The sequence below is a fragment of the Schistosoma haematobium genome, chromosome ZW, assembly GCF_000699445.3.
Source record: "Schistosoma haematobium chromosome ZW, whole genome shotgun sequence".
Taxonomy (NCBI): Eukaryota; Metazoa; Platyhelminthes; class Trematoda; order Strigeidida; family Schistosomatidae; genus Schistosoma; species Schistosoma haematobium.
The window spans coordinates 66,483,249-66,500,836 of record NC_067195.1 but is presented as its reverse complement, the minus strand read 5'-3'; the positions used below and the strand labels follow the sequence as shown (position 1 = coordinate 66,500,836).

General features: G+C 33.5%; 1 protein-coding gene across 3 annotated transcripts; it reads right to left on the bottom strand.

The window, feature by feature from the left end:
- Positions 1–90: 90 nt before the first annotated feature.
- ENPP4_1 (Bis(5'-adenosyl)-triphosphatase enpp4) lies at positions 91–15,124 on the bottom strand. 3 transcript variants are annotated; one of them, XM_051212088.1, is made up of 14 exons: positions 13,306–15,124; positions 13,173–13,272; positions 13,026–13,135; positions 12,913–12,987; positions 12,812–12,869; positions 12,721–12,772; positions 12,617–12,676; positions 12,449–12,584; positions 10,548–10,615; positions 8,203–8,263; positions 4,807–5,844; positions 1,943–2,989; positions 865–1,050; positions 91–747 (listed from the first exon to the last, which is right to left on the bottom strand). In XM_051212088.1, exons 11-14 carry the CDS (start codon positions 4,886–4,888, stop codon positions 332–334), a joined length of 1,731 nt encoding a protein of 576 aa, XP_051072225.1. In that variant the 5' UTR covers positions 4,889–5,844; positions 8,203–8,263; positions 10,548–10,615; positions 12,449–12,584; positions 12,617–12,676; positions 12,721–12,772; positions 12,812–12,869; positions 12,913–12,987; positions 13,026–13,135; positions 13,173–13,272; positions 13,306–15,124; the 3' UTR covers positions 91–331. The 3 variants fall into 3 exon arrangements, with proteins under 3 accessions (XP_051072225.1, XP_051072224.1, XP_051072226.1); XM_051212087.1 differs by having other exon boundaries at positions 1,943–8,263; positions 8,324–10,615; positions 12,449–12,772; positions 12,812–13,135; XM_051212089.1 differs by lacking the exons at positions 4,807–5,844; positions 10,548–10,615; positions 12,449–12,584; ... (5 more) ...; positions 13,173–13,272; positions 13,306–15,124 and adding an exon at positions 8,324–8,556.
- Positions 15,125–17,588: the final 2,464 nt, after the last annotated feature.

Genomic DNA, 17,588 nt, shown 5'->3' with positions numbered 1-17,588 from the left:
AATATATCTCCTTGCCTAATGAATTAAATTAGATTTTGCTTTTTACATTTGCCTAAACCACTATTCTCTTTACAAAATGTAAACTTAACATCTTTAAGTCATATTTATCAATCAAATATGCATCTTATACAAAAAAATACCCCTAATTAAGTATATATGTATATTGAAGGGATCGAGTTGATAGATATTGATTTAGAGAACGATAAAAAAAAAACTTTTGTTTCTGTAGATTCATCAAATGAAAATCATGATAGAGTTTGTGTTATCATTAATAATCAATAATAGAAATAAATTGATGAGGTTGAGCAAGAATTATAGTTACTAAATACCTTCATGTATTATAATCTGAAAACTCTTTATCATTATCAATGGGTAGACGAATGAATGGTTCATTGGTTTCTTTACGATTCATCACAACTACAATTGAACACAGTAAAATCATAAATAAAACGCATATAATTGAAATAAATAAAATAAATCTCAAATCAAATATGATCCATTTCCATAAATATGACCAACTATTCAAATTCAAAAGGCGATTGGCAACATCAGGTTTCAGTATGTTTGAAATACGTTCTAGGCTGCCATTGTTTGGATTTGGTTGAATATTTAATAATGCACACATTAGTGGATAAACGTCTACAGCATGGACAGTAGGAACGCTCTCAGCAATCTTGAAAGAAGGACCACTTGCAATGAAGAATGGATACATTTCAGAGAAATCTGTTGCATAACCATGATCACCAGCTAATAGACATAGAGAAAAATAGAAAAAAAGTTAGGATCAATAAAAGTAGTTTTTTTTGTTTACTACTCAACATTATTGATAGCGTAAAACAAATGAAAATATCCGAATTAACTTACAAACATTGGCGTAAGGATGTGAAGTGTTCTTTACAATTTTCCAACTTGGCTTAGCAATAAGTATCAATGGAGGCATACGAGAGTTGGTTATATTGAAATTCAGATAGGTAGGAACTTCATCTCTTCGATACACATCTAATTTTGGATGCGCATTTTTTAGACGTTTGTACACTTCTTCAAATTTCCCTAATTATAAGAAAATGATGAGTAAAAATATGTAACTGTTACATTTTTACTTTTATTCTTATTAAATATATGTTACTGACTGACCTCTGAATGAATACTGGTAAGTTTGTCAAGATTTGACATTAAAACAATTGATTGAACATAACTATAATCCTAAGAACATTCCTCATAAGGTACAAATTTTACAACAAGCATTATACGTAATGTAGTAAACTGAAATTTCCCATCAGTACTTATTTCTAACATGAAGTTATATATATATGATAAGAGGAGGGTTTCGAAAAAGTTAGAACATCAGGTAACCATAATGAGTGAAAGATAATTAGTGTATTTTATAATGCATAATAGTAGTTGACGATGAATAAATGTAAAATCGGTGAGGTACGTTTTACACATTTATTTGTCACAGATTCGTAAGGAACTTAATATTTCAGTGAGACTCGAGCACGACACTGATAGTTAGACACCAGATAGCTATTAATTAGGTTGGTTTACTATAACATACAATGTTTATTAGTTATTAAATTATATTGAGTTTTATGGGGTTAGATTTGTTAAATTGGAAAAAATCAGATGAAATCGAAGCAAGATAACAATCAGTTGATTACAGAAAATGCACTGCTAGTGAGGATCAAGACAAATTCCCTTGAAAGTTTGTAAATCAGATCTAGGAATCTAGAGTGAACTCAGTGCAAACCAACAGTTCCTTAGTTTGATCCCATACGAACTGTTTACAGTGTCGTTCGATTTATAGAACGGGATGAAACAGTAGCTGAATGAGTCCTGATTTTTAATGGGTATGAGATAATTCCGCACTGAAGAAAATCTCAGAGAGAAAAGTTTATTACAGTGCGTGAAGTTTTTTTCCGATAATGAAGGACTGAATACTTACCAGGTGCAGGATAAAGGAATCCCATAGTTGATAATTGAGTATAATTGTACGAAGAATGATCAATATATTTGTCCAACGGAATAAGACGAGTATTTGATGTTTCAGACATACCATGATCAGCAGTTAGAATAATATCTACTTTATCAGAAAGACCACGTTTTTTGATACCGTCTAATAGATGACCAAGTGTTTCATCTAAGGTTTGAACAACTTTTGCAACATGTTTACTATTTGGACCGTATGAATGACCAGTTTCATCAGGTTCTTCAAAATAAGCTAAAATTAAATTTAAATGATATCTAGGATTTTTCAACCACCATAATATATCTCTGATTCGTTGGTCATACGCATAACGGTGTTCATAGTCATTAAGTAAAGCATATTGTGAAACTCGTTGAAATGGTAAATCATCGCTAACAAACTGATCAGTTAAAGGCCATAAAAGTGAACCAGTATAGCCACCATTTTTTTGCAATGTAACCCATATAGGTTCAGGCCAATCAGTTAACCACGGAGCATGATTTAGGCTTTCCTGATCATATATACTGAAAGTTTTATTTGGCCATTTCTTATCCAGTAGACTATTCCCAACAACTCCATGATTTTCAGGATACAAACCGGTAATTAATGTACGATGATTAGGTAGAGTAATTGTAGGATAAACATTGATCGATTCCATAGCTCGTACACCTTCCGATATTAGACGATCGAAATTCGGTAATGCATTAGAGCCCAGATGAGTTTTAGTCAATTCTATATAATCATGACGAAATCCATCCATACTAATTAGTAAAACAGTTTTGTCGTGATTGAAAAATCTTGATAATGGTCCTTTTATATTCCATCGATATAAATTGATTTCTTGTGGTATCAAAATCACGAGAATAAGAGCACCGAATAGCATCATTACAATGCCTGATATAATTAATGTGAAGTAAGCACAATGAGTTCTACGTTTGTAACGACGAATACATTCGTGATTTATTTGATAGTATGGAGGAGGTAAGTCACTTTCATTTTGTATTATTTGTTCCGTTGACATATTTACTGTAATGAGACGAAATAAAATATTAAAAAGGAAACGATACATAACTTGGATCAACCTGTAAGAAAGTCTAACAGCTGGTATTTCTATTTGGCTAGAGAGAGGTCATAAATGGATTAGTAAATATTCAGTTAATTATGTTAATGGAAAGTAGATTTTTATTCTACTTGTGAATATTGGAGGCGCGAACAAGTGAACAAAGGTTTTTCCAATTACAGAATACCTTGATTGCACTAAGTACAAACGATTATTTTTAAATATATCATAGAATTGGTAGCTTCTTGATGCTTATATCGATAGAAGCCCCAGCTATCAAAGATCCGTGAGAATGGAAGCAAACCAAGTTCAACAAGGCTTTCAGAACATACAATAAAGATATTAAGTAATGATGGAACTGAGAAATGTAGACTGCTATCGTGTTGAACAATCACACAGAAGTCATAACAAAATAACCCGCAAGGGATACGTGATAATAACATCGCTACTATTTCCTAGATGTTCAAGAACCGCCATATATATTTCAAACTAACAGTGGTAACATAACTCGGCATTACAAGTACCTCAAATGTACATGAAAAAAACTATTTGTTACAGAAACATGTACCGGAAAATAGAGTACGTTACTTCTCATTACTATTAGGTTAATTATAGTAACCACTGTCTTGAAACACACATAAAGATTATTGATAATAATATATCTATAAATCAAATGTATGTGTTCTTATTCTTATGAAGGATATACAGAGGCAAAATCTCAAATCATTTAACAAAGTTGAAGAGAAAAATAAAACAAAAATTTAAAGTAGATTAAAATAACATAACTTGTCACTAACAACTATAGATTAACAAATATGATCATTTGGACAAGTGACAATAGTATAGATGTTAGAAAAGTCTGTAATACAATAACTTCCTTGAAACAGTGTAGTACCTAAGATAAACTACAAACTAGCTTATTCTCTTAATTCCCAGAGGACAGGTATTATAATAAATATTATTCGCCAGAGAATAATACTATTAGATTCCATGTCCTTGGTAGTAACAGATATCTGATGTATGGGTCACAAATTAACTCAACTTCTGCTTTAATGTGTGTCTTGTAACAGTATTTATTATACAACAGGCACTAGTACAAATGAGTTTCAGGTCCTCAGACTCAACTTACTAACATTTGAATTAAAATTGGGAAGATAATATATGGTAGTAAAACGAGATATGGTAATCCTGCACCAATTTATTTAGAAAAATGTGGTTTGGGTTAGCTCATGGTACTTTATTGTGCTATGCAGGTTGATAGAAGAGTGATAAAACCATAATAATAGATTTCAGATGAGGGAGATGAGTTTTACTGACAACTGGACCCAGGCAAGACTAGATAATGAGAAGAAACTAGCCAATGAATTTGTAAACTATCAACAATTAAGGATGGGATACATGCTATGGGTACAACGCTATTAACCTGTAAATTGTACTATTCTGTTTATCAAGTACCGTAGTAAGCTTCCAAAACAGTCTATTTATCCACTAGCGGTACAAGTTTTGCTGCTAGATCCATGGCCTCCCATCACAGTTTAGAAGAAAACTCTGATAAATAACTAAAGACTTCAAGTCATACAGTTCGAGATCGAAGACAGTGACGAAAATGAATTCAGTTTATTTCTTGACAGTAATACTGTTCCTCAGTTATTTTATTTTTACTGTGTACATTCTCGTATCTTTGTTTTTAATTATTCTGCTTAAATGAGTGGTATCATGAATTGATTAAAATCTGAAGTTCTAACTGAAAAAATGAGTTATAATTGTTAGAAGACTAACTTACCTATTGGTTCACCTCCAAAATGGTAAATTGTGAATGGTTGTACCTTAACTGAGTCACAGGATGAAATGAAGCAGTTGCACATATTTTACTGACCTCTAGTCGATGTCTTTATTCACACAACTGATTGAGGTGAATTTAATTTTCGATGGTTCTTTACAATATATCATGAATTTCTAGATTTTACAAATATACCTTAACTTATTCTTTTCATAATTACGATACATGAGACAGATACATATTTAACAACTCCTTTAGAATTACACTGTACTATAATCAGCACATAGTTTCTCATTCTTTAGTTAAAAGAAAATGCAACAACCAAACGTATGATACGTATACACAATAATAAGCCACCATAGTACGCAATGATGAATGAATTAATTGATAAATGCAATAGTAGTAGTATTTCATTTAGATTCAGTAAATGTACTCTTACAACAAAAGTATGTGTATTTCTGTACAAAGACTATTCATCTTAATTATTCACTGGGGTAATATAAATTCATCTTCGACTAAGAGTATTGTTTTACTGATAATGTTTGGAATAATACTGGGGGTGGGCAGGAGGAGGCAACAGACAAATTACATACCATTTCTTGATTGTTTTGAACGTATACAATATAAACAATATTAAAGCTAGTGCAACATTCTTTAAAAAAAAAGAAATTGTCAGTGCGGCAAGTGAACGAATACATATCAATGAAAACATTCTCAACAATAACATGATACATGCAAACACAAACAGAATGATGAATAATTAACCGCATTAGTAGTGCAAAGAGATTTGTCGTTAATGTCAACTAAAGGTTGCAGTGGTATAAATTCTCAATTAGTATTGAAAACAAATAATCAATTAAATATGTTTTATTTGAGTCATGTAACAGAATATATGAGTAAAGAGAAAAAACAGATCAATACAGTTTCAGGTAATCCCGTTCATGTAAGCTAAAGGTATTTTCATTGACTATAGCCATGTAATTTAGACACTGGTGATGGAGCACGTCGGAAGAATAAAGATGATCCTCTAACAAAAGCATCCTATAAAGCAAAAATGTTAATTTATTAAAGTCTTTATTTATGCATACACTAAAATAAGTATTTTTCAGAAAATACAGTTGAAGTATAGTCCGGAGGAGCACGTACAAATTTATATAATTTATCATTCCTCAAAAAAGCAATTTAAAGATGTTAAGCAAATCATTTAATGTCTTAGTTGATCAAGTAAATAAATACAGCCTAGCAATATATCCTAGAAAATATTATTTATCAAAAGTAACTAAAATGTATGTGACTATTATCTACTTTAATATTAATACTATTAAACAGGAAAACTTCTTTGTATTCATAAACAACACTCCCATCACGAGGAGGCAGTGAGTAAGACTTCCTTGACAGTGGCTGTATATGCGTGGTCATGTGAGAGCATTTGGAGAGCGGACTCTCCCCACCCTCGACCGTACGAGGGTATTTGGGGGCAGGTAACCAGATAGTATCACTAGCCCTTACAACTAGAGTGTAACTTATACCCAAGTACGTGGTGAATGAGTTCATTAAAATCAATAGGCTAGTGAGTTAATAATACACCTGAATCTATGTTCAACATGGTTTAACGGAGATGTTAAACAATAATGATATAAGATCGAATGAAGTTATTTACTACAGTATATCACACCCATTATGAGATTGATATTATTGTAATTACTGAAGCATTACAAGGTGTAGTAACTCGTAACAGGCTTAAAACCATACATTTAACTGTGTTAAGCAAAAGCTGAAGAAGGATACTCTCAGTGAATGAAGTGACTGGCAGCACTGTTATCAATGATGATTATATCAAAAATAGAAAGATTAATTATAAACGGTTTTATGAGGTTGGTCAGCTGAGAATGTAAAGTTCTATATGTACGTAGTTTTGTTGAAGATGATTAAATTGCTAAAAATAATCTAACATTCACGCTTTTTGTTTTTGTTTTGTAAATTTAAATTTGTGCTTTTCCCTCTCAAATTTTATACGTAAAGTACTAGCTATTTATACTGGGGCTAAATCCTTATTTTCTCTATTGCTTGATCTTGTAACATGCTAGTTTATTGTTGTACTTTAGGAGCATTTTAAAAGTAATTACATATAATTGCTATTCGCTTGCATCAACCTTCGAACCTTTTGAGTAAGATATGTTGTTTGCATTAGAGGTGGCTAGGAAGATCATAAAGAGTTGTTGGGCTGTAACCAATCTTGGTAGATTGTGAAGAGATATATTTTCCCACATTAGTTTCTCCGCGTTGTGATGCGATCATTCAAGCCAATAGTACATAAATGACTCTTAATGAAAACTCCGTCGATTAGTAATGCCTCCGCTTTGGCGTTTGATCTGACACCAGACACCTACTACACAGGGTCCCTGAAATAAGTGCAGGTGCAGTAGATTTTCAAAATTGGGATGAAAAGCGAATTGTAGTACTTTTTAGAGTTTTAGATACAAGTGTCAGATATACAACATACGCCAACATTGTCTTTCCAAAGACATGGCTAAATCTGTTTATTGTCCGATTCGCATGACGGTAAGAACGCAGAATTTTAAATGACACAAATGGTTTTAGAAAAACTGTTATTAGAACTAGTAAATTAATGGTGACATGACTGCAGACCATTTAAACAGGATAGAATTCTAGGCAACAACAAATAAATTTAGTGCAGAAAGACGTATACACAAAATGGAATGGAAAGTTAAGTCAGTATAAAACAAATTTTCCAATAGCAAAGTAATCGTAAATATTGCTCGGAGGAATAGTAAAGCAGAACAAATAGAACATTTTATCCATCAATAGCTACCTTCGTATTTGTGTGTCGGCTAGGATACTGTCTAAAATCCCAAATCGAATCCGAGGTTTGATTAAATGGGCTACCCCAAGCGTTTGAGCGAAAGGTCCAATCAATAACAAAGTAACGTCACGACATGCAGTCCTATGGTAGCCGATTCTGAATCTAATGCACACCATTGATTTATAATCACGGTTTCAAAAACCCTCTAAACTGACTCTTCTTATTCACCAACTACGTTTAGGTGCTGGGCATCTGCTCTAGTCTCGTCACCTCGAAAAATGAACACAAAACACACCAAACAAATGTCAATTGGACCACCTATACCGCAGCTACGATGAAAAGACTGGTTGGTGAAATTTCGTAGACAATAAATTAACGCCAACTTGACGCTAATGCCATTTTCCAGAATGATAACCAAAACTTCGCTTAGAGAATGCAACACCATTAGAGATCAAATATGTATGGCTAGACTGAGATTTGTTTAACTGCTGTTTTGAACAAATGACGTCAGGTTGAGGTATATTAGTTAAAAAAAAACGTTGTACGACATAAATACAGAGAAACAAGAAACTTACAGATTGGCTGAGATAGGAATAACATTGCCACCAATTGTTGAATACAGGTACGACGTTAATACTGTTAAACAAACAAGAAGTAAAATACATCAATACCACTTAACGTAATAAAAAAACTTACATGATGGAGGGATAATATTCAGAGACTGTTACCACATTTTGTTTAGAATTGCTATAATGAATACAGAAAATGTAGCAATCTTAAGAAACTCATCACATCGTTTGTGAAAAATAAAGGCTGTTCTGCAAAGAAAACTTTATTTTCGACGATATCATTTAGTGAAGCTATTCAAACATTTATAAGTTAGTAAAATAGAAGAGTGTTAGATCAAGTAACAAAAGTATAAAAAGTGTGAGTTAAAACTCGTTTTACGAGTGTATATCCTGAAATCACATCTGTACTTTGTACTTGTGGTTATGAGATAATACTTATCAAAATGCAATCTGAGTAAGAACAGTTTTAATGCGTTTTGAGAATATAACAAATTAACACATATGAATGCATGCAAATGAAGAGATAAACATTCTATAACAAAATATAAATCTGATATTTTGTGTCTAAAATTTATGTTGGTCTATAATGTCCTCAACAATAAGTTTCCTTTGTTACACTATTAATAAGAAAAGACTTAAATAATAATGGAGTAAGAAGTATGTAACCTTTGGTTAATAAATAATTGATCTTTGATCGAAATAATATTAATTGAACAGTCGCAACTTTTGACAGTGAGGCAAGATAATTTCATTTTATCATGAAGCCATTAACGTTTCATGAACTTTTCTAAAATAATCACTATCTCCAACGGTATATCGTCATCATGTTCATTGAGTAAAGAAATGTGAGTTACCAAACTAATACGTTATTGTAAAATAACAATATTTTTTGTAAAAAAAATTATTTAACCCGACGAGACAATGAGAATAATTATAAAAGCCAAATTTGTTGATAGACTGAAATTTCAGGGTTACTCAGCTTAGTTATGCAATTCCTTCTATCTTTTTTTTTACTAATTACTCCCTCTGGTACATTACCAAACTCTAAAATATATTAAAATAACTGACAAAAAATGAACCAACGATGATTATCCTGAGTAGCATATAAAATTAAATATCTATTTCTGATGTTATTCTCTAGATATCTTCCATACCTATCATCTACAATTCCTACTAGAGTATCAATCATCCTTTAGATCATCAAGTAGTCCTCTTTCAATATCTGAAATTCCTGAACACTTTATAACACAAAATAATTCCGTTTTTAGTAAGCCATGATAGTTAGCATATTACGTGGTTATACTTCTTTTTCTACCTTAATATGCTAAAAGTATGTTATCCCGAAGTAAATGGGATAAATAAGTCTATGATACACACAAATGATTAAACTATTAAGTATCTTAGAATTTATAGGTTGAACCATTTGTTTAAGAGGTGAGATAAAATAATAAAACAATAATTAGAAATTTACATAGCTGCAGTTCTACTCATACAGTATAAAGCATAAAGTTTAACTTTAAATCGTAGCGAGATTGTTTCTGAAATTAATAATATATTAATAAAAATGAAACAAATTGGTGTTTTCATGTCAAAATGACTTTATTTTCAGAAGTGAAGTGTGGAAGTCAATCTTTGTAAACGATGACTTTGTTATTATTTATCGCATTTTCTATAATGTTCAACTAGAAATTGAAAAACCAAGTAGTTATTTGTGACTACTTTTATAAAACTATTATTAGACGACAGAAATATTAGTAATCGAAAAACAGGCTCTTACTACTAGTAAAGTTTAAGCGCTTGAACCAGGATAGTATTGCTAAAAACAATCTCATACTGTTTGGGTTTTAATGACTGATTAATATAGAAATTTATAAACTAAAAATATCACAAACTACATAAATAGTATCTATGATCACTCACCCATAAGGATACATAAGATTACGGTAATCAAAGAATATTAGAGTAAGCACTGTGGATACAGCTAACTGTTTGGTAGTTGATAGAGTACCACAATGAAGCATTTAAGAATAAGAAAAATGCTCTGAAACTAACCAGCTGATTATGCAACCAAAAAACTTGTGGAAATAATTGAGTCAGGGAGACATCCAGTAACACAGAAAGAACTTAAATGTTGTAGAAATAGTAAATAAAACTATATGGTAAAAAGATACGTATTCATAGACGAAAATTGGATAAAGGAACAGCGATATATATATATATATATCAGTAGAGATTGATGGGTAGGTCAAAATATCAATCATAACTAAAAATTACAACAGTTTCATAAATAAAAACACACCACAAACACGCATATATATATACTACAGATTGTGTTCTAAAATATGACGTACGTCGAGTCACAAGCAGCCATAACTGTGGAGGTGACTGTGAGTCCATGAGTGGCGCCACTTACTATCATCTGAAAGCAAAAGTTAGAAACACACATGAAAAGCAACTGGAAAAGATTTGCGTGACTATAAATGCCAGCTTATTGTAAGTGTTGTATAAAATCAGGTACATTCTACACAATACGCAAGTTCCTCATCTTGTAATCAAGTAAAAACATTGTTTACTCATTAAAACTATACTCATTTTTCATGTTGAGTAATTTGGCCTATGTGATTTTGTATTCTCTAACGCTACACTCACGAAACTGATCTTCAAAGATTTAGATGTAATGGAAAATTAATACTGAACTAACCTTATTTTCGTTATGAATCAATTGGTTTAAACATGACTCAACGATTATCAGTCGACAGAAAAATTCATTTTGTCAGCTTTGGTTTGTAGTTAGCCGGCTAGTATGTGAAGTTACAATTTGACATACAAACGCAAATTATTTTTAAGAACGGTAATTATATTTATACCCACTATATCATATTAAAAATAACGCTACGCTTACATACAAAGAAAAAGCCAGCCAAACACAAAGTAGAACTCAGTACATGAGCACACCGGTTCAGGTTGTCATACCCCATTAACACTGAAAGATGAAGTTGTCAGGGCGAATCCCAGATTAGTGAATGTAGTAACAGTTATAACAGTAATAGAAAAGATCAAGCATCCAGAATATAATCCGATGAGAGAGTATAAGTCAGCGAAATAATTTTAAAAAATCTATCGTGAATTTTTTTTTAATGAATACTGAGGGAGGAACTTTAAAAAAGTTTTTTTAATTTGTGGAAATAATAAGTGCAACTTCTTACATGCCGAATTGTAAGATAAATTAGAAATCAAATCATTTGCTAGTGCTTTAGACAATAAATCAGAAAACCAAATCTCGACAAGCACAAAAAGATTCGAATTTATGATCTAGTAGTTAAAACTGAATGTCCAAACAAAGTCTATAGTTTTACTGTATTATCGACTAACTGATGAGGAAAGAAATAACCTATTCAATAGGTATTAGGGTATAAGGAATTACGTATGAAAAGTGATTACACTACCTGGCTACCTAAACAGAAGTTTGAACCTTGGACTTTGTTGTTTGGATCAATCATATGCAAAATAGAATCTAACGTATTTGCCTTTGTTCAGGCTGGTACACCACATCAAGACAGCAAGATGTCAGAGTAATATAGATAGTGACAGTACTAGTGGTGGTAGAAAAGATTAAAAATATATTATATGATTTGGGAAAATATGGATTCGTGGAATAAACTTCTTCCAAAACTATTTGGGGACTTAGTCTAAGGGAAGAGACAAAGAACGAATTCACTGCGAACGATTACGAGACGTTAATGGGAGTTCTTAACCATTGGTTAACATCGTGCGAATCCCAACCGCGTAGTCTAAACCTAGTTACAGGACTCAAACCAACAATCAATAGCTTTGTGGGTTGATGCAATGTCTTTGTTTTCCCATCTCTAGCTTCCTTCCAGCCTACTTCTACGCCAGACATTATTACACATCAACGTAGGCGGTGATTCTGCATACTTGATACACATCCCAACAACCTCGGTCGATGAAATACTAATTTCTCGTTAACCGGCTAGCCATTTTTACCTAGTACTCTACGTCAAACCATAGCATCGTCAACTCGAAGGTACCAACATATGTCATCAATGCATTTATATGTAATTTCTCTTTATTTGGTCGATAAAGTTCACATGTATGACTAATTTTCACAGTGCTTTGTTGTAAAAACGGTTGGCACAAAGTACACAAAAAACAGTCATCACGGTTAGTAAGAATATTCAATAATGATAAAAAGTTAATTCTTGAACTACTGAACAAAATAATGTGTACTCACCTCAGTTACCAAGGGAGTGTGCTTTTTCAGAGGAGGGTCGATACGGTCCATGAAAATATATTTATTGAAAAAATAGGCAAGACAAGCAGTCAACCAAACTGTAATAACTTCTCCAATTAATCTAGGTGTCAAACCACTAGAAAGGAATATCATTTAGATAAAACACACCTGAAGAAACTTAAAAAACCTTCATTTCTCAGTATAGTAGGAAAAGCATTGAAAATACAACTGGAGGGAGACAAACATAAACTAAATTTATTTGTGATTCATACTCATATAATTGTGTCCCATTGATAAATTGCGACATTTGGCGAATCATTATGACTATTTTTTACGGTGAAAATACGTCTAATATTTGAATACCTTGGAATGGATAACTAACAACTACACCCACTACTCGAGCAACAGTACATTTACTGGTCTGAAAGGGTAAGTTAGTTAAGAATGATATTAATCAAAATTACACTGATCAAAAAAATTCTGATTCCTTTATCAGTTTCAAAAAATGTTTTCTTTTCAAAAAAGTCCGGAGTTAAATACTTTTGCAAATAATAATTGTATATTAAGTATTTTGTACCTCCATAGTGATGTTGGTAGAGTACGACTTAACAAATGACCCAATAATATTAGCAGGAAGTCCAATGGTGAAAATTCCATACAACCCAACCTCTTGGCGAAGTTTACGACCTTTAATTACAATGAGATAATTGTTGGAGAAACTTGCAGTAAGTGAAAACACTTGGGTAGTAATATACTTCATAGTTCGGACGTAGAATGTTACGTAAAGTAAATCGACGAACAGGAGGAAATGGTTCATACCCCAACTTAAAAGTTACATTTGAAAGAATATGACTTACCAACATCATTGTCCTGGCATAAGTCAGGGGATGAGTTATGGCTGGCATGAACGACGGTATCAAAAATTTATAGGTGGTTTCCAAATGATCCATAGTAATTAAGCTATTGAAGGAAAATGCATTGGTAGATGCAATGAAATGAACCAAGAATACAATACAAAAGTTAATCTTAGTGACTAAACCTTGCAGATAATATTACTGTTAGATTTCAAATGAAATGTCACTAGGTAATTTTTTACTATTTCTAGAGACGATATAATAATGACTGTAGTTACACAAAATAGTATACATACACTGTAGGCCTACTCGTTTACTTACGAATGTCTTATTGTTACGTTTTTAGTGATACAAAATTGCCAAATTTATAGCCGTCTTTTTACACGATTTACATGACACGGACCCTTTGAATTGGATGAAGTCTTTGCAGTTTAAAGGCCTGGACAACCGGTCTATATAATATGTCCATCCAAAATGATCAATAAACAGAGCAACTCGGTTAGACTCAAACTTCCAGGAACTATAGCTGTTTTTGGGCTAAAACGACTGTGTTCAAAAGGAATCAGTAGGTAATCTACAACTATCATGATAACTAATAGTGGGTAATATTAAGGACTGAAAAATTCACCATAGACATGTAAGGCGGAATAACTAGTTAGGGAGTATTGGACAAGATGTGTTGTTAAAATGAAGTTCGACTCAATTTCCAAGATAATCTGTAAAAATGAAACGAGTTCTAGTCCCGTTTAGTTTGGTTGTATGTCTAATTTATAGGTCCTGATTATTTGAGAGGACCAAACTTCCAACGAACCATATTACAATCATAATTATCCCAGTGAATTTGATTTTCAGAAGCTGATAAGTTCAAGAACCAGCCTGAATGACTTCAGTTCGTATTTTGTGGCTGACATTCATGTTGGGAACCAAGAGTTCTGGGTTAAATACACAGTAAACAATTAATTTAACGAAACCTTATAATAAAGAAGAGTACCTACTCTCCTGTATCATAGGTGATAACCAAGCTAGTTTGTGTATGAAACACAGTGACGCTAGTTCCTGAGGGCATGAGCTATGACCACAAACTAGTGAGGTATTACTGACATTTTGTGGATAAATTTCCAAGAATAATCAGGGTTTCAAATTTTCGTGCGGGGGAATCTAACGTAGAATCTCGACTGTTTCAAGGAAACCTAAACAAACTAGGGAACCTTATGCGCATGGGACTGTGACAGAATTATGTTCCAAACTCCCAAAACCAAACAACATAATAACATGAACTCATGTTAGAATATCAAGGTTTTGAAGTGAGAGACACTAAAATTCGGAGATTCAGAATGTTTCCCCATGAACAATGAAGTATAAATTAAAAGATAGGAAGGCAAACCAAAATTCAACTTCGAGGAATTATAGAGTGAAACCATCTATATCTAAAAAATTAAAACCGATCTCTTAAAATGAGTATAATGAAAGGGCTAAATATCATCTAATCAACATCTACGGAAATATAACAATGTAGATCATCGATATTCCCTAATCTCCTGATCCTAGGAGTTTCGCCCAATTCCAATGACAATTGGCAGTTTTCCCAAAAATTTCCCCAAAATCGGGATATTGGGTGCTTAAATTTATATATCTGAAGTGACTGAAAACTGTGTTAAGTATTGATTGATGTGCGTTCAAACTATTGATTGGCCATCACGAATAGACCTTAAGGATATTTCTTAGAAATAACAAATTGCATTGCTTGAAAACAAACCAGATACTTTCAAACCAGTTTCTGACCTTGGTGGGGATGTATCGAATATTGTCGTTGGTATTCAATTACCATGTTGGTAGACAGAGATTATCAAAAGAGTGGGTCAATTGAGCTGTGCTAATCCACAGAGTATTTTTCCAGACGGTGACACGGTTTCATATTTTAAATGTTTATCGATTAAGTATATACTATTTGTTCCGACATGGTGTTCTAGTCAGTTTGAGTTTGGAAAGCACAGGAGGCTTGATGGCCTGGGTTAGTCCTGGCAATGATGGTCTCTCAGGTGATCCAACTTTCCTTTGAAAGCGTCGACGTATGAAGACTCAACCACGTGCTGAGGTAATGAATCCCACTCGTTGATGATTCAATGGGGAAGTCGATAGTCAGCTGACAAGTAATTTGTTCTGGGCTTGTTAACGTTTTTGCAGTTTCCTCGTGAATCCCCTGTTTTGTAAGGCAAGAAAAGTGAGGGCATATGAGGTGCAAATATGGCACTAAGCAATTTGAAAACTGCAATCAAGTCGCCTCTAGTTCTACGATATGACGACGGGAAAAGGTTTAGCGTGGCCAGTAGAGCATCATACGGAAGCTTCGCTATTCTGGGAATCAGCTTAGTCGCCGTTCTCTGAACATTTTCCAGAAGCTCACTGTCTTTTTTTAAGCAGGGGCTAGTCGCTTGTATGCAGTACTCAAGTTTAGGACGTACGAACACTTTATACAAAGTCAAAAGCGTCTTAGCGTCGACATGACTAAAAGCCCTACGTATTGACCATAAAGTTCTAAAACCTTTGGCGGCTGTTGCACGGCAGTGTGCAGTAGTTTTTAAGTCTTGGCTAACGATGACTCCTTAGTCATTATGTGTTTGGACAACAGGTAGCTCAGTGTTATTCATCGTGTATGTATCTGTACCTTGATGACCGATATACATCACAACACACTTGGAAGTATTTATCGGCAGCTCCCAGGTTTGAGACCATTCAGATAATTTCTTCGGGTCATTTTGGAGTTCTGAGCTATCACCCTTACATTGTATCGTTCTCCATATCTTGATATCGTCAGCATACAACAAGACCGATGATGATAGGAGACGAGGAAGGTCATTTACATACAAGAGGAATAGCACTGGCCCCAAAACTGTACCCTAAGGCACTCCACTAGGCATAGTTTCCCAGCTAGACAACTTTGAGTTCACTCGTACTCTTAGTCGTCGACCTACTATAGCCTCTTGATTATAATGCCTTTGCGAACTTTCCGGTAGTGTTTGTTTTTCTTGTACTGAGTTCGGATGTCGTGTAATGTTTGTAAGATTGAATTCCCCTCCGATGATTTTAAACGTATGTGGTTGATGGAAAACGACGAAAAATGTATTCGCCAACAATTTGTTTAAATTAGTACTAACATGCAGTGGATGACGTACAAATCCCCCTAGTAAATTTTTTTACTAGTCGCTATTTTACTGCGAACCGAGCGCAGTCATCTATATCATCAATATATTTATTCTTAAATTTACATGCTTAAATGTTCAAAAAGGAATAGATAATTAAAAAGCCTCTTATCTCATGTTTTATAACGAATTGCTAACAAAAGTAGTCATTTGTGAGTAGAAAATGAACAGATGAAGATTACTTGCACCATTCAGTTATAAACACATTACTGGGATCTAAAATGAAGTGTCCGGAGGCAATTAATTTGGCCGAAAAGAAGAGGGTGATTGACTAAGTGAATAAAAAACTGAGAAGTGTCGTGAAGGAGCAAGGCAGACAGTAAAGATAATCACATGTAAACAATTGGTCACTGAGGCGCAGTAACTGTTGAGGGTTTCCGAATATACTTATTTTTCAAAGCCTTCGTACGCTTTAAATCGGATAAATTTGGATTCTATATCTCCGTAGATCACCAATGTCGATGATCTATGTCGAATGATTGAAGGAAATGGTGTGACGAATCAGCCAACTTCGAAGTCACACCTCGCGGTCAGCATCCAACGTGGATTATCCCTTCGACGTATCAAAGTAATATGACTACTTTGAAGGCCATATAACACAAAAGATGTTATTATGGAAATATATTGGTAAGAATGAGTACAGAGAAGATATCGAGACCACCACCATATGGGCCAGTCCATGTTATATGATCAAGTGATGCGTGCTGGTTGTCCTTGACCTTGTCGAGGATCGATGATCAGTTTGATTTTCAGTGCCATGACCGCCAGATGATTTGTCTAGGGCTCAGTGACGTTTCACTGACGCTACAACTCACTTATATTACATCACTCCATAAAACATGCATCTGAACAGATAGTTAGTGGCTTATTAAAAATGGTGAGATATTTGAGCTTGTTTCACACACCAGAAGTAATTTAGTGGCTGGTTCATCAAAAGTCTCCCATGGCAAACGATAAAGATGATAGAATGTCTTTACCTTATCGTACACTTGACGGTAGTTGACCACATAATAATATTCCGTATCATAAACAATACTTTACGTAGTAACATATCTTTCTGCCACCCATAGGATCGCTTATCTCCAA

What these genes read in the sequence shown, in the direction of transcription:
- ENPP4_1 (XM_051212088.1), bottom strand. Translation starts at nt 4,888, where the DNA reads ATGTGCAACTGCTTCATTTCATCCTGTGACTCAGTTAAGGTACAACCA. An exon ending in ATTCCTTTATCCTGCACCTG is followed by an intron (nt 1,051 to 1,942) that starts GTAAGTATTCAG and finishes TCTTATAATTAG; the next exon opens with GGAAATTTGAAGAAGTGTAC. An exon ending in ACATCCTTACGCCAATGTTT is followed by an intron (nt 748 to 864) that starts GTAAGTTAATTC and finishes TATGTCTATTAG; the next exon opens with CTGGTGATCATGGTTATGCA.